This window comes from Salmo salar, unplaced genomic scaffold (assembly GCF_905237065.1).
Source record: "Salmo salar unplaced genomic scaffold, Ssal_v3.1, whole genome shotgun sequence".
NCBI classification, from domain to species: Eukaryota; Metazoa; Chordata; class Actinopteri; order Salmoniformes; family Salmonidae; genus Salmo; species Salmo salar.
In genome coordinates, this window is record NW_025547587.1 from 256,607 (window position 1) to 271,582 (window position 14,976).

At 46.3% G+C, this 14,976-nt stretch overlaps 1 protein-coding gene across 1 annotated transcript in view; it reads left to right on the top strand.

The window, feature by feature from the left end:
* Positions 1-12,714, top strand: part of otud4 (OTU deubiquitinase 4) — a 33,346-nt gene extending 20,632 nt beyond the window's left edge. The window contains 11 exon segments of the mRNA XM_045711369.1: positions 1,032-1,170; positions 1,955-2,002; positions 3,081-3,318; positions 3,833-4,305; positions 4,307-4,652; positions 4,864-5,099; positions 5,101-5,152; positions 8,791-8,831; positions 8,974-9,775; positions 10,715-10,815; positions 11,720-12,714. Coding sequence (XP_045567325.1) covers positions 1,032-1,170; positions 1,955-2,002; positions 3,081-3,318; positions 3,833-4,305; positions 4,307-4,652; positions 4,864-5,099; positions 5,101-5,152; positions 8,791-8,831; positions 8,974-9,775; positions 10,715-10,815; positions 11,720-12,331 — 3,088 coding nt within the window. The 3' untranslated portion in view covers positions 12,332-12,714.
* The last annotated feature ends 2,262 nt before the right edge of the window (positions 12,715-14,976 follow it).

Genomic DNA, 14,976 nt, shown 5'->3' on the forward strand with positions numbered 1-14,976 from the left:
ACGCCACAGGATGTTTTTGAAAATATGTGTGTATGTGTGTATGTATGTAGTGTGTGTGTGTGTGTGTGTGTGTGTGTGTGTGTATGCATGTATGTAATGTGTGTATGTAATGTGTGTGTGTGTATGTATAATGTGTGTATGTAATGTGTGTGTGTGATGTGTATACCTTTAGAAAGCTGAGAACCTCCTCTATTCAACTGTGACAACATGATAGCGGTGTTGCGCCAGCAATTGGATTTTAAAATGTTATAAGATCAGAACACCTTTTTTCTCCTGGAGCATTTTCTTTCCCCCGCGCAGAGGAGAGAGAGTGTCTCGCTCGACACAGCAGCAGACCCCAGCGCAACAGGGACAGGCAGGCAGACACTTTCATTACAGTAATCATCAGGATAATGTACTTTACTGTTTGACCAAATCATGTGACTAATTGGTCAGTCTGGAGCACTGTTTCAGTGTATGGGGGAGGGCCACAAGTCACCTTCTCAGTAATTTTCCTTCAAATTTTTTTGGACTACAGAAAATGTAACATTGTTAGTTTGTAGACACACATGGTGCTGGAGATCATTTGTGTATGAAAATGTTAAGTAGTGAAGTGCCCTTTTTAACTGTGCGGCTGGTTGTTAACTGTGCGGCTGGTTGTTTACTGTGCGGCTGGTTGTTAACTGTGCGGCTGGTTGTTAACTGTGCGGCTGGTTGTTTACTGTGCGGCTGGTTGTTAACTGTGCGGCTGGTTGTTAACTGTGCGGCTGGTTGTTAACTGTGCGGCTGGTTGTTAACTGTGCGGCTGGTTGTTAACTGTGCGGCTGGTTGTTTACTGTGCGGCTGGTTGTTTACTGTGCGGCTGGTTGTTAACTGTGCGGCTGGTTGTTAACTGTGCGGCTGGTTGTTAACTGTGCGGCTGGTTGTTAACTGTGCGGCTGGTTAACTGTGCGGCTGGTTGTTAACTGTGCGGCTGGTTGTTTACTGTGCGGCTGGTTGTTAACTGTGCGGCTGGTTGTTAACTGTGCGGCTGGTTGTTTACTGTGTATCAGGAGGCCCTCTTCAGAGGCAGCAGCAGCAGCAGCATTTGGTCTATCAGAGGCACAGCGTCAAGCCAGAGAGGAGGAACAGAGGAACATGGCCCTGCTAGAGATAGAGCTACGGGATGAGAGAAGCTTCCCTGCACTGGGGGTGAGGAGGAGGAGGAGGAGGCGTGTGTCTGGGGGTGAGGAGGAGGAGGAGGAGGCGTGTGTCTGGGGGTGAGGAGGAGGAGGAGGAGGCGTGTGTCTGGGGGTGAGGAGGAGGAGGAGGAGGCGTGTGTCTGGGGGGTGAGGAGGAGGAGGCGTGTGTCTGGGGGTGAGGAGGAGGAGGCGTGTGTCTGGGGGTGAGGAGGAGGAGGCGTGTGTCTGGGGGTGAGGAGGAGGAGGCGTGTGTCTGGGGGTGAGGAGGAGGAGGCGTGTGTCTGGGGGTGAGGAGGAGGAGGAGGCGTGTGTCTGGGGGGTGAGGAGGAGGAGGAGGCGTGTGTCTGGGGGTGAGGAGGAGGAGGAGGCGTGTGTCTGGGGGTGAGGAGGAGGAGGAGGCGTGTGTCTGGGGGTGAGGAGGAGGAGGAGGCGTGTGTCTGGGGGTGAGGAGGAGGCGTGTGTCTGAGGGTGAGGAGGAGGAGGAGGAGGAGTGTGTCTGGGGGTGAGGAGGAGTCAACATGGTGTTTAAGGCTATACTTAACCCTGATAAATTTCTCCTCCCGCTCTCTCTGTCCCCGCTCTCTCTGTCCCCGCTCTCTCTGTCCCCGTCTCTCTCTGTCCCCGCTTCTTCCCTCTCCGCTCTCTGTCCGCTCTCTGTCCCCGCTCTCTCTGTCCCCGCTCCCGCTCCCTCTCTGTCCCGCTCTCTCTGTCCCGCTCTCTCTGCCCCGCCTTTCCGTCTCGCTCTCTCTGTCCCCGCTGTGTCTGTCCCCGCTGTCTTTCCGTCTCGCTCTCAGGTGGTGTCTAATGCCAGTGAGGGGAAGAAGAGGACAGGCAGAGGCATGGTGAGTTACATACTAAACACTTTGGATTGTCTTTATTTCTCAACTGTCTGTCTGTAGGGCCTGTGGGTGGGTGGGTGGGTGGGTGGGTCTGTAGGGCCTGTGGGTCTGTAGGGCCTGTGGGTGGGTGGGTCTGTAGGGCCTGTGGGTGGGTGGGTCTGTAGGGCCTGTGGGTGGGTGGGTGGGTGGGTCTGTAGGGCCTGTGGGTCTGTAGGGCCTGTGGGTGGGTGGGTCTGTAGGGCCTGTGGGTGGGTGGGGGTCTGTAGGGCCCGTGGGTGGGTGGGTGTGTCTGTAGGGCCCGTGGGTGGGTGGGTGTGTCTGTAGGGCCCGTGGGTGGGTGGGTGTGTCTGTAGGGCCCGTGGGTGGGTGGGTGTGTCTGTAGGGCCGTGGGGGGGTGTGTCTGTAGGGCCCGTGGTTGGGTGGGTGGGTGTGTCTGTAGGGCCCGTGGTTGGGTGGGTGTATCTGTAGGGCCCGTGGGTGGGTGTGTCTGTAGGGCCCGTGGGTGGGTGTGTCTGTAGGGCGGGTGGGTGGGTGGGTGTGTCTGTAGGGCCGGTGGGTGGGTGGGTGGGTGTGTCTGTAGGGCCGGTGGGTGGGTGGGTGGGTGTGTCTGTAGGGCCCGTGGGTGGGTGGGTGGGTGTGTCTGTAGGGCCCGTGGGTGGGTGGGTGGGTGGGTGGGTGTGTCTGTAGGGCCCGTGGGTGGTGGTGTGTCTGTAGGGCCCGTGGGTGGGTGGGTGTGTCTGTAGGGCCCGTGGGTGGGTGGGTGGGTGGGTGGGTGTGTCTGTAGGGCCCGTGGGTGGGTGGGTGGGTGGGTGGGTGTGTCTGTAGGGCCGTGGTGGGTGGGTGTGTCTGTAGGGCCGGGTGGGTGGGTGGGTGTGTCTGTAGGGCCCGTGGGTGGGTGGGTGTCTGTAGGGCCCGTGGGTGGGTGTGTCTGTAGGGCCCGTGGGTGGGTGGGTGGGTGTGTCTGTAGGGCCCGTGGGTGGGTGGGTGTGTCTGTAGGGCCCGTGGGTGGGTGGGTGGGTGTGTCTGAAGGGCCTGTGGGTGGGTGGGTTTGACACTAATCTTTACCTGTTGTGTTTTGTAGAGGAGATCAACAGTAGACGAGGAGAGGAAGACCCCATCGCCCCCTACTCCTAACCTTCCTCCTACTCCTAACCTTCCTCCTACTCCTAACCTTCCCCCTACTCCTAACCTTCCTCCTACTCCTAACCTTCCCCCTACTCCTAACCTTCCTCCTACTCCTAACCTTCCTCCTACTCCTAACCTTCCTCCTACTCCTAACCTTCCTCCTACTCCTAACCTTCCCCCTACTCCTAACCTTCCTCCTACTCCTAACCTTCCCCCTACCCCTAACCTTCCCCCTACTCCTAACCTTCCTCCTAACCTTCCTCCTAACCTTCCTCCTACTCCTAACCTTCCTCCTACTCCTAACCTTCCTACTACTCCTAACCTTCCTCCTAACCTTCCTCCTACTCCTAACCTTCCTCCTACTCCTAACCTTCCCCCTACTCCTAACCTTCCCCCTACTCCTAACCTTCCCCCTACTCCTAACCTTCCTCCTACTCCTAACCTTCCCCCCTACTCCTAACCTTCCTCCTACTCCTAACCTTCCTCCTACTCCTAACCTTCCTCCTACTCCTAACCTTCCTCCTACTCCTAACCTTCCTACTACTCCTAACCTTCCTCCTAACCTTCCTCCTACTCCTAACCTTCCTCCTACTCCTAACCTTCCCCCCTACTCCTAACCTTCCCCCTACTCCTAACCTTCCCCCCTACTCCTAACCTTCCTCCTACTCCTAACCTTCCTCCTACTCCTAACCTTCCTCCTACTCCTAACCTTCCCCCTACTCCTAACCTTCCCCCCTACTCCTAACCTTCCCCCTACTCCTAACCTTCCCCCTACTCCTAACCTTCCTCCTACTCCTAACCTTCCTCCTAACCTTGCTCCTTCCCCTAACCTTGCTCCTACTCCTAACCTTGCTCATTCCCCTAACCTTGCTCCTACTCCTAACCTTGCTCATTCCCCTAACCTTGCTCCTACTCCTAACCTTGCTCATTCCCCTAACCTTGCTCCTACTCCTAACCTTGCTCATTCCCCTAACCTTGCTCCTACTCCTAACCTTGCTCATTCCCCTAACCTTGCTCCTACTCCTAACCTTGCTCATTCCCCTAACCTTGCTCCTACCACCACTACTCCTAATGTGCCTCCTTCCATCTCTCCTCCTGTTCCTCTCTCTACTCCGGTCTCTGTTCCTCTGCCGTCCTCCATCTCCTCCTCCCATTCCCCTGCTCCTTCACCCCCCACACCTGTCTCTGCCCCCCTCCCTCCCCCTCATTCCTTCCACCCCTTTCCAGGTCAACCCCTGGTCTAAAACAACCTCTGCTGTTCCTACCCTTCACCTCACCCCACCTGTGTCTGGGGTTTTAACTACCCCCCCTCTGGTGACCTCTGTGCCCAACATGGTGGACCAATCCCCCCAGACAATACAGACTGTCCCTCTCAACCCCTCCTCTCTCAATCTCACCCACCCCTCCTCTCTTCCTCAATCTGGTCCATCCTATCTACCCCAATGTTCTCTTACTCAGCCCCACCTCTCCCAGCCTTCTGTCCCCCTGGATCCTCCATCCTGTGAGGTCTCCTCAGCCTACCCCCCAGGTAACATCCCCTAAAAGTGTTTCTACGATGTTAAATTGATCCACTCACCTTTTTTGTTTGTTTGTTGTTTTCTATGTTACCTAATAAAGAAGTGTTTTACTTGTCTCATGTCCTCTCCTTGTAGTTTACCTCTCAATTCATCTCAATGCTGCCACTTGGCAGGATTTGTTAAAGAACAAGTACAAATAGATTTGTCTCTCCTCTTCGACAGCTTTATCCCTCATGGGTGTACCCCCCCCCACTTCCTTCCTCCCCCCCGACCACCCATCTCACCCTCCCAACCACCCTCCTCATCCTTCCTCCCACCCTTCCCTTCCCCCCGGGCTCTCCCCAGCCCCCCTCCAGCCCCCGACGGTCACCCAGCCCCCTCTGTCGTTCCACCAGCTGGCTCATCTCTACCAAGACCCCCTGTTCCCAGGGTTCCCTTTGTCTGACAAGGAAGAGATCGTCCAGACACCCCCCTTACTCTTATATCCACACTGGAGAGGACCTGCCACGAGGTGAGTAGTGAAATATATATTTTATTATTGTCCCCTAACCCAACCACCTGTCCCCTAATTGGAGTAAACTAATGGACAACAACACTTAGGCTTCTACTTCCAGCTTATACATACCAGAGGTGTGGACTCGAGACACAAATATGATGACTTGCAACTCTACTTTGACTTTAACACCAATGACTCGAGACTTGACTTGGACTTGAGCCTTATGACTTACTTGACCTGACTTGATACCCTCCCGGAAGCCCAGATATTAAAAATGATGCTATTAAAAAGAGGTCAGCGCATCAACTCTTCATTTAACGGATTACAGTTTGAATCGGACAGCAGCCAATCAAAATGTGCCAGCTGAGGAAACAGTTGTGCTTTGGCAGCGCAGAGGAACGTCGACGGGTGAATTCAGATGGAGCCCTTGGAAAGATGACACCACAAAATTATTATTTTCGGATATAAAAGACAACGCTGTATCAACAAAACTTTTATTTGGAAAGTAATAAATATATAGATACTTTTAAAAGCATTTATGATTTGCGTAAATGTAATATACTAACTATTACTCTTGTTAAAAATATGAAATTGTATTACATTTGGTGAAGAGCACATTATGACTTGTTTAGGACTCGAAACTCAAAGTTTAGGATTTGAGACTTGCCTGTCTTGACTTGGGACTTGAGACTTACTTGTGACTTGTAAAACAGTGACTTGGTCCCACCTCTGATACATACTATATACATTTTACAGACTCAATCTATTTTACAATAGTTATATTTCGTTTTTAGTCCCATCCTTTCAGCTCCCCTCAACCCCTCCCATCTATCTCCTAACACCGTCCAGTTTTGATTATATTTTGCTGTTTCACAAAAGCTCTGAACCTTTGTTCTCATATATTCTACAGATTGTAAATTAAAGATAAAAAAATATTTGATTATGACTTTTCAAATCACCCAGTAGTGCAATTGCAGCAATTAACTCTACAGTAGGTAAATGTTGCAATTCTTCAGCCATTTCTGGACCTGTGACCAAAAACAAGCTACATATGGACAATACCAAAACAAATGATCTAATGATTCTGTCTCTTCGCAGCAAAATCCGCTGAGCTGGGAAGGTTGTATTCCCCATATATAGAACATTGTATTGGTTGCAAGAATTTTGTATAATTTAAATTGGGAAAAACTCAGTTTTGAATCTGGTGTCGTTTTGCCTATCAGTTCATAAACCATGTGACATGGAATCGGTACGTTAAAAATCTCTTCCCAACTATTTTGCAATCTATATGGCACGGCTGTCAATTTTCTGGTCCTTAAATGAAACTGGTATACTTTTTTTTATTTATCACAATTTTCTTTAGCTGATTTTGGTCTTTAATTCAGGGCAGACATACAAGTTCCTTACTTTCTCCCCCTTCCACTTGCCTCTTGCATTTTTGCGTGTAATTCTACAATTAGTTTTTAGTTTGTTTTTGGGTAGAGTAGACATTTCCATATATTTTTGTTAGCTGCATGTGTGACAACACCACCAGTCCTTTTTATGATATAATTTACAAAGATTATACTCGTTTTTTTTTAAATATATATTTTTTAATCATTTGGTATATTTGAGTTTAACCACAATATTTGTTGTAATTTCATTTCCATGGTAACAAGATCTTATCTATTTTTGCCATTTTTTTTTTTATTCAGATGTATAGGAGTGAGAATTTCTTTCTTTCAGAATATGTATACCGATTATGTCCACATCACCGTCAGACCATTTAATTAGTAAACTACACGGTAATGTAAAATTTATATTTTTTTAGTAATCCAATAAGTAATATAGTACATCATTTGGTTTTAATCCAGAGAGGATAGAAACAGTATCTAGATCCTCTGAGGCCGTGGAGGGATTCTAATTCTAACAGTATCTAGATCCTCTATGAGGCTGTGGAGGGATTCTAATTCTAACAGTATCTAGATCCTCTATGAGGCCGTGGAGGGATTCTAATTCTAACACTATCTAGATCCTCTATGAGGCCATGGAGGGATTCTAATTCTAACACTATCTAGATCCTCTATGAGGCCATGGAGGGATTCTAATTCTAACAGTATCTAGATCCTCTGAGGCCGTGGAGGGATTCTAATTCTAACAGTATCTAGATCCTCTGAGGCCGTGGAGGGATTCTAATTCTAACAGTATCTAGATCCTCTGAGGCCGTGGAGGGATTCTAATTCTAACAGTATCTAGATCCTCTGAGGCCGTGGAGGGATTCTAATTCTAACAGTATCTAGATCCTCTGAGGCGGTGGAGGGATTCTAATTCTAACAGTATCTAGATCCTCTGAGGCCGTGGAGGGATTCTAATTCTAACAGTATCTAGATCCTCTATGAGGCCGTGGAGGGATTCTAATTCTAACAGTATCTAGATCCTCTATGAGGCCGTGGAGGGATTCTAATTCTAAAAGTATCTAGATCCTCTATGAGGCCATGGAGGGATTCTAATTCTAACACTATCTAGATCCTCTATGAGGCCGTGGAGGGATTCTAATTCTAACAGTATCTAGATCCTCTATGAGGCGGTGGAGGGATTCTAATTGTGGATTTAAAAGAAAACGTGAGTCATCAGTGTACAATGATGCCTTTGTTTTTAAGCCCTGGATTTCTAGGCCTTTGATATTAATATTGGATCTGATTTTTAACAGCTAACATTTCGATGGCAATAATAAATATATATGCCGATAGTGGACAACCTTGTTTTGCTCCTCTTGACCGTTTAATACTTTCTGAGAAGTAGCCATTATTTTTTATTATTTTACACCTAGGGTTACTATTGTTACCTATACACATTTTGTGGGGAAAGTACTCAATTGTACTACTTGAGTAAAAGTAAAGATACCTTAATAGAAAATGACTCAAGTAAAAGTGAAAGTCACCCAGTAAAATACTACTTGAGTTAAAAGTATTTGGTTTTAAATATATTTCATTATCGAAGTAAATGTTATAGCTAAAATATACTGAAGTATCAAAAGTAAAAGTATAATTAATTTATAATTCTCTATATTAAGCAAACCAGACGGCACCATTTTACATTTTTTTTGTATTATTGATGGATAGCCAGGGGCATACTCCAACACTCAGACATCATTTACAAAGGAAGCATTTGTGTTTAGTGAGTCCGCCAGATCAGAGGCAGTAGGGATGACCAGGGATGTTCTCTTGATAAGTCTGTGAATTGAACCATTTTCCTGTCAAAATGTAATAAGTACTTTTGGGTGTCAGGGGAAAATGTAGTAAAGTAAAATTTGTTAAAAAATATAAATAGTAAAGTACAGATACCCCAAAAAACGACTTAAGTAGTACTTTAAAGTATTTTTACTTAAGTACTTTACACCCCTGCCTTTACATAACTTTAACCCATTTATATATGAGATTCTCCAAAATGTAAATATTCCAGGCATTTATATGTAAATTCTAGTCGTACTTTATCCAAAGCCTCGGCTATGAATAGCAGGCCTGGTTTCCCCCGATTCTTCAGTGTTCTATTGTTTCCAGTACTTGTCGTATATTATCTCCAATGTATCGTCCATGTAAAAAAAAACCTGTCTGATTACGATGAATAATATCCGACAAAACCTTCTTTTTTCTTCTTCTAAATACTCTCTACAGATGTCAACATCCTGAGGTTTTTCTTCAACCTTGGTGTGAAGGTAATGACCTAACAGCGTATCTTGGTAGCTCTTAACAAGTGTCTATAAATACGCTACTGACCAACACACTTGCACTATTTTCCGTTCCCCCCCTCCCTCCCTCCACCCTCCCTTCCTTTCCTCCCCCCCTTTCCCCCTCCAGGCGTTCACCAACCCCATGTGGCCCCCCCACTCTTACATCCTCCCTCTTCACCAGGCCTACAGCATGCAGCCCAAACTACCCTCAGTCTCCTTTCCCTCTTCCCACTGGTACCCCTCCCACCCTACCACCGCGCCCCAGGAAGGGTACGGACACCCCCACCCTCAGTACCCCACCCCCTCGGGTTTGGGGGGCCTCCAGAGATCAACCCCCCAATCAGCTGCAGAACCTCCCCAGCATATGGAATTCCGATACGGGCAGGATGGTCGCTCCGCGCTGGGGTACCCTTCCAACCGTCACTTTCACCCTGCCTCAACCCAGCCCCGTGGCTCTTTACCCTGGTGTAGTAACGTTACCCCGCGACCGAACGCTTACGCTGGGGTATGCTCTGTACCCACACCCCTGGCACAATACTCTCCACAAGCGCCCCAACCTGCACCTACCAACCAGTACCCTCCTACGCCCCAACCTGCACCTCCCAACCAGTACCCTACTACACTCCAATCCTCTACCCATACCTCTCAAGCTCAGCCCTACACTCCAGCTCCAGCCGCCTCCCCTCCCTCCGTACCCCAGTACCGATCAGCGTCTCTGGGGTACCCTACTCCGAGGCTGCCCAGTGGGAACCAGACCCAGGGACCGCTGGATCCTCACCCCGCCAGCGGTGCCTCTTCCCTGGGTATGAGGTCCAGCCACCGCCCCCTAGAGAACCATAATGCTAATACTACCTCTGTTGTCAATGTTACTACTGATGCTGCTGCTGCTACTACCTTGTCTAGTACTACTGCTTCCAACACAGAAAGAGGTGAGTGCTGACTTCTCTACATTTTCATGTGATTTGATTATTTTTTTTTGGTTCCAATTTAGCACTCTTTTTACTTGTTTACAGAAAGATTTAGAGATTAAAATGTTCTCTCACTTTACTAGCAGAGAGGATTTAGAGATTAAAATGTTCTCTCACTTTACTAGCAGAGAGGATTTAGAGATTAAAATGTTCTCTCACTTTACTAGCAGAGAGGATTTAGAGATTAAAATGTTCTCTCACTTTACTAGCAGAGAGGATTTAGATATTAAAATGTTCTCTCACTTTACTAGCAGAGAGGATTTAGAGATTAAAATGTTCTCTCACTTTACTAGCAGAGAGGATTTAGAGATTAATGTTCTCTCACTTTACTAGCAGAGAGGATTTAGAGATTAAAATGTTCTCTCACTTTACTAGCAGAGAGGATTTAGAGATTAAAATGTTCTCTCACTTTACTAGCAGAGAGGATTTAGAGATTAAAATGTTCTCTCACTTTACTAGCAGAGAGGATTTAGAGATTAAAATGTTCTCTCACTTTACTAGCAGAGAGGATTTAGAGATTAAAATGTTCTCTCACTTTACTAGCAGAGAGGATTTAGAGATTAAAATGTTCTCTCACTTTACTAGCAGAGAGGATTTAGAGATTAAAATGTTCTCTCACTTTACTAGCAGAGAGGATTTAGAGATTAAAATGTTCTCTCACTTTACTAGCAGAGAGGATTTAGAGATTAAAATGTTCTCTCACTTTTTAGCAGACAGGATTTAGAGATTAACACGTTTTTTCTCACTTTACAAACAGAGGATTTAGAGCTAATTTCAAGCCTCACATTTCTCTAGTAGGGACCTTTTTAAGTTATTTATGGTAATCAACGATATTAAGCAAAAATGTCGAGGATAAGTGGACGGTTTGGTCGGTCTCTAATGTTTGGTTTGTCGTCTCAGCTTTACAGACTGTTCTTGCAGGCTTCACAGACAGAGGACAGGGAGACATGAAGATGGCTGGCACTCTGCTGGTGAACCCTCCTCTTCCTCCTTCTGAGCAGGTAAGTCTTGATGGAGCAGTAATGGGTCGTGGCTAAGTGGGCTACATCCTATGCCAAAGTATTGTAAAAAAGGTGCATGGTCGGAGAGAATGTTTGCATTTTAGCTAATGTCGTGTCTTTGGCATCATTTAAAACTGAAGACCTATTTATCAAATAACTCTCTGTAATTATTATTATTACGCGATTAAACTGATTAATCATGTAACTGTAATTAACTAGGAAGTCGCGGCACCAAGGAAAATATTCAGATTACAAAGTTATAATTTTCCTAATATAACTTTCAGATATTTTAATATCTGATCAATTAGTCTTCGAATTAATTCATTATTATTTACCTCACCTCAATCTCATTCCAAACGTCGTAAATTGTTGGTTATCTGCACAAACCCAGTCTTCACTATGAGTCATCCATACATCAGTTGTCTTAAAATCATTTATTTACTAACTAAGTAATTCACAGAAATGCATAACAAACAGTAGATATGTTTACAAGGAAATTATATGAGAATGTGCCCTAGTGGGCTAAACCGGCATGGCGGCTTGTTAGACAAAAGGGGAGTGGGGGGGGAGGTCAGCTGAGTTCCTCATAGGAATTTACGACCTCTTCTGACCACAGCTGCCTGGGTGTAGGAGACAGAGGTAGGGGTATGGTACATAGCAAAGGGCTGGTGCAGAGGGAGGAGGGGGGGGGGTATAGTGCTCGATGTACCCAAAGAGGGCAACGTCATGACCCTTACCCTGTTCCTAACTTTAACCTAATTCTCCTCACCTGCTGCGTTTGTTCTCCTCATCGACTTTAAGTTTTAGTTAAAAAGGATTTTGTTGTTGATTTCATCTGTGTGTGTATAGTGTTTCAGATTTTTTTTTATTGTTACTAATCTCTCTACGCCTCTCCCTCTCTCAGGTCACATGGGTCCCCGAGGGTCACCTGACGACGACAGTAAGTGCCGAGGCCATGTTCAAGGATGTATCCGTCGGCATGGCGATGCAGGGCGCGGGCGACGCCCCCATGACCCAGAGGGGGGCGGATTTTAACATGAAAACGACAAATGAGACGACGGGGGGGAGCTGGGGCGAGACTTCATATTTAGTGACGCTGCCCCTGGCTCCGAGCGGCGAAACAACATCATTGGACTGGGAGGGAGGGGAGGGGCTAGACCCTAATGACCCCACGCTCAGAAACGGAAAGAAGTTCTACAGTCGCTCCTTCAGAGGTGGAGGAGGGAGGGGAGGACACGAGGAGGGAGGCGCTAGAGGGAACCGTTGGAGGGGGGAGAGACGCGGGGTAGGAGGTTACCGAGGAGTGGGGAGGAGAGATAACAGGGACGGTTTCCGGGAGCGAGACCGAGGGGACAGGAGACAGGAAGGAAGAGGAGACTACCAGGGTAACGTCACTTCTAAAGGACAAAATGTGAGGGGTCGGGGGAGGGGCTACCACCACAATCAACAGCAATCCAATGGCAGAGAGGCAGGCTACTCTAGTGGGCTGAGGAACCCCCCTTATACAGATTTGTGAGATTTGATTGGCTGATATTGCTTTATTGGGATTGTTTATATATTTTTTTGTTTTCTGATTTAGTATTTTAATTGTCTGGTTTGTGGGGATATAGCTGTCGTTGGACTCGTCTTTTAAAAAAAAAAAAAGGACAAAAAAATTTCTGTCTCCATGTTATTGTTGCCTTCTGGACTCAGGCTGTATCCCATATTTAGTGCACTATTGATCACCCCCCCCCCCCCATAGGGCCCTGGTCAAAAGTAGTGCACTATATAGGGAATAGGGTGTCATTTGGGATACAAACTATCTCCTCTGAAAGATGTTAAACCTGTACAGATAGTTAGATGTTATTCCAGTTAGATGTTTGCATTTTCTATACGTGTAATAAAACTTTGCTGTATTTAGTCATTGCCTTCTTTTTTTCCCAGTTTCAGAAAAAATGTATTTCTGATGCGATCAAGTAATCTGCGTCCCAAATGGCTTCCTATATAAATGAATAAATAAATAGGGATTATGTGTATATGCTACCGTTCAAAAGTTTGGGGTCACTTAAATGTACTTAAGAAAAGTACATTTTTTTGGTCCATTTTAAAATAACATAACATTGATCAGAAATACAGGGTAGACATTTAATGTTGTAAATGACAATTGTAGCTGGAAACTGCAGATTTTTTAATGGAATATCTACATAGGCTTACAGAGGCCCATTATCAGCAACCATCACTCCTGTGTTCCAATGGCACGTTGTGTTAGCTAATCCAAGTTTATCATTTTAAAAGGCACTGGACAGAGGAACTCTGCCTAGAAGTCCAGCATCCCGGAAGTTGCCTCTTCACTGTTGATGTTGAGACTGGTGTTTTGAGGGTACTATTTAATGAAGCTGCCCAGTTGAGGACTTGTCGTCTGTACTAGACACTCTAATGTACTTGTCCTCTTGCTCAGTTGTGCACCGGGGCCTCCCACTCTTTCTATTCTGGTTAGACCCTGTTTGCGCTGTTCTGTAACAGGAGTAGTACACAGCGTTGTACGAGATCTTCAGTTTCTTGGCAATTTCTCGCATGGAATAGCCATCATTTCTCAGAACAAGAATAGACTGACGAGTTTCAGAAGAAAGTTCTTTGTTTCTGTCCATTTTGAGCCTGTAATCGAACCCACAAATGCTGATGCTCCAGATACTCAACTAGTCTAAAGAAGGCCAGTTTTATTGCTTCTTTAATCAGAACAACAGTTTTCAGCTGTGCTAACATAATTGCAAAAGGGTTTTCTAATGATCAATTAGCCTTTTAAAATGATACACTTGGATTAGCTAACACAACGTGCCATTGGAACACAGGAGTGATGGTTGCTGATAATGGGCCTCTGTACGCCTATATACAGTTGAAGTTGTAAGTTTACATACACTTAGGTTGGAGTCATTAAAACTCGTTTTTCAACCACTCCACACATTTCTTGTTAACAAACTATAGTTTTGGCAAGTCGGTTAGGACATCTACTTTGCGTGACACAAGGAATTTTTCCAACAATTGTTTACAGACAGATTATTTCACTTAAAATTCACTGTATCACAATTCCAGTGGGTCAGAAGTTTACATACAGTAAGTTGACTGTGCCTTTAAACAGCTTGGAAAATTCTAGAAAATGATGTCATGGCTTTAGAAGCTTCTGATAGGCTAATTGACGTCAATTGGAGGTGTACCTGTGGATGTATTTCAAGGCCTACCTTCAAACTCAGTGCATCCTTGCTTGACATCACGGGAAAATCAAAATAAATCAGACAAAACCTCAGAAAAAGAATTGTAGACCTCCACAAGTCTGGTTCATCCTTGGGAGCAATTTCCAAATGCCTGAAGGTACCACGTTCATCTGTACAAACAATAGTACACAAGTATAAACACCATGGGACCAGGCAGCCGTCATACCGCTCAGGAAGGAGACGCGTTCTGTCTCCTAGAGATGAACGTACTTTGGTGCGAAAAGTGCAGATCAATCCCAGAACAGCAGCAAAGGACCTTGTGAAGATGCTGGAGGAAACGGGTACAAAAGTGTCTATATCCACAGTAAAACGAGTCCTATATCGACATAACCTGAAAGGCCACTCAGCAAGGAAGAAGCCACTGCTCCAAAACCGGCATAAAAAAGCCAGACTACGTTTTGCAACTGCACATGGGGACGAAGATCGTACTTTTTTGGAGAAATGTCCTCTGGTCTGATGAAACAAAAATAGAACAGTTTGGCCATAATGACCATCGTTATGTTCAGAGGAAAAAGGGGGATGCTAGCAAGCCGAAGAACACCATCCCAACCGTGAAGCACGGGGGTGGCAGCATCATGTTCTGGGGGTGCTTTGCTGCAGGAGGGACTGATGCACTTCACAAAATAGACGGCATCATGAGGAAGGAAAATGATGTGGATCTATTGAAGCAACATCTCAAGACATCAGTCAGGAAGTTAAAGCTTGGTCGCAAATGGGTCTTCCAAATGGACCATGACCCCAAGTACACTTCCAAAGTTGTGGCAAAATGGCTTAAGGACAACAAAGACAAGGTATTGGAGTGGCCATCACAAAGCCCTGACGTCAATCCTATAGAACATTTGTGGGCAGAACTGAAAAAGCGTGTGCGAGCAAGGAGGCCTACAAACCTGACTCAGTTACACCAGCTCTGTCA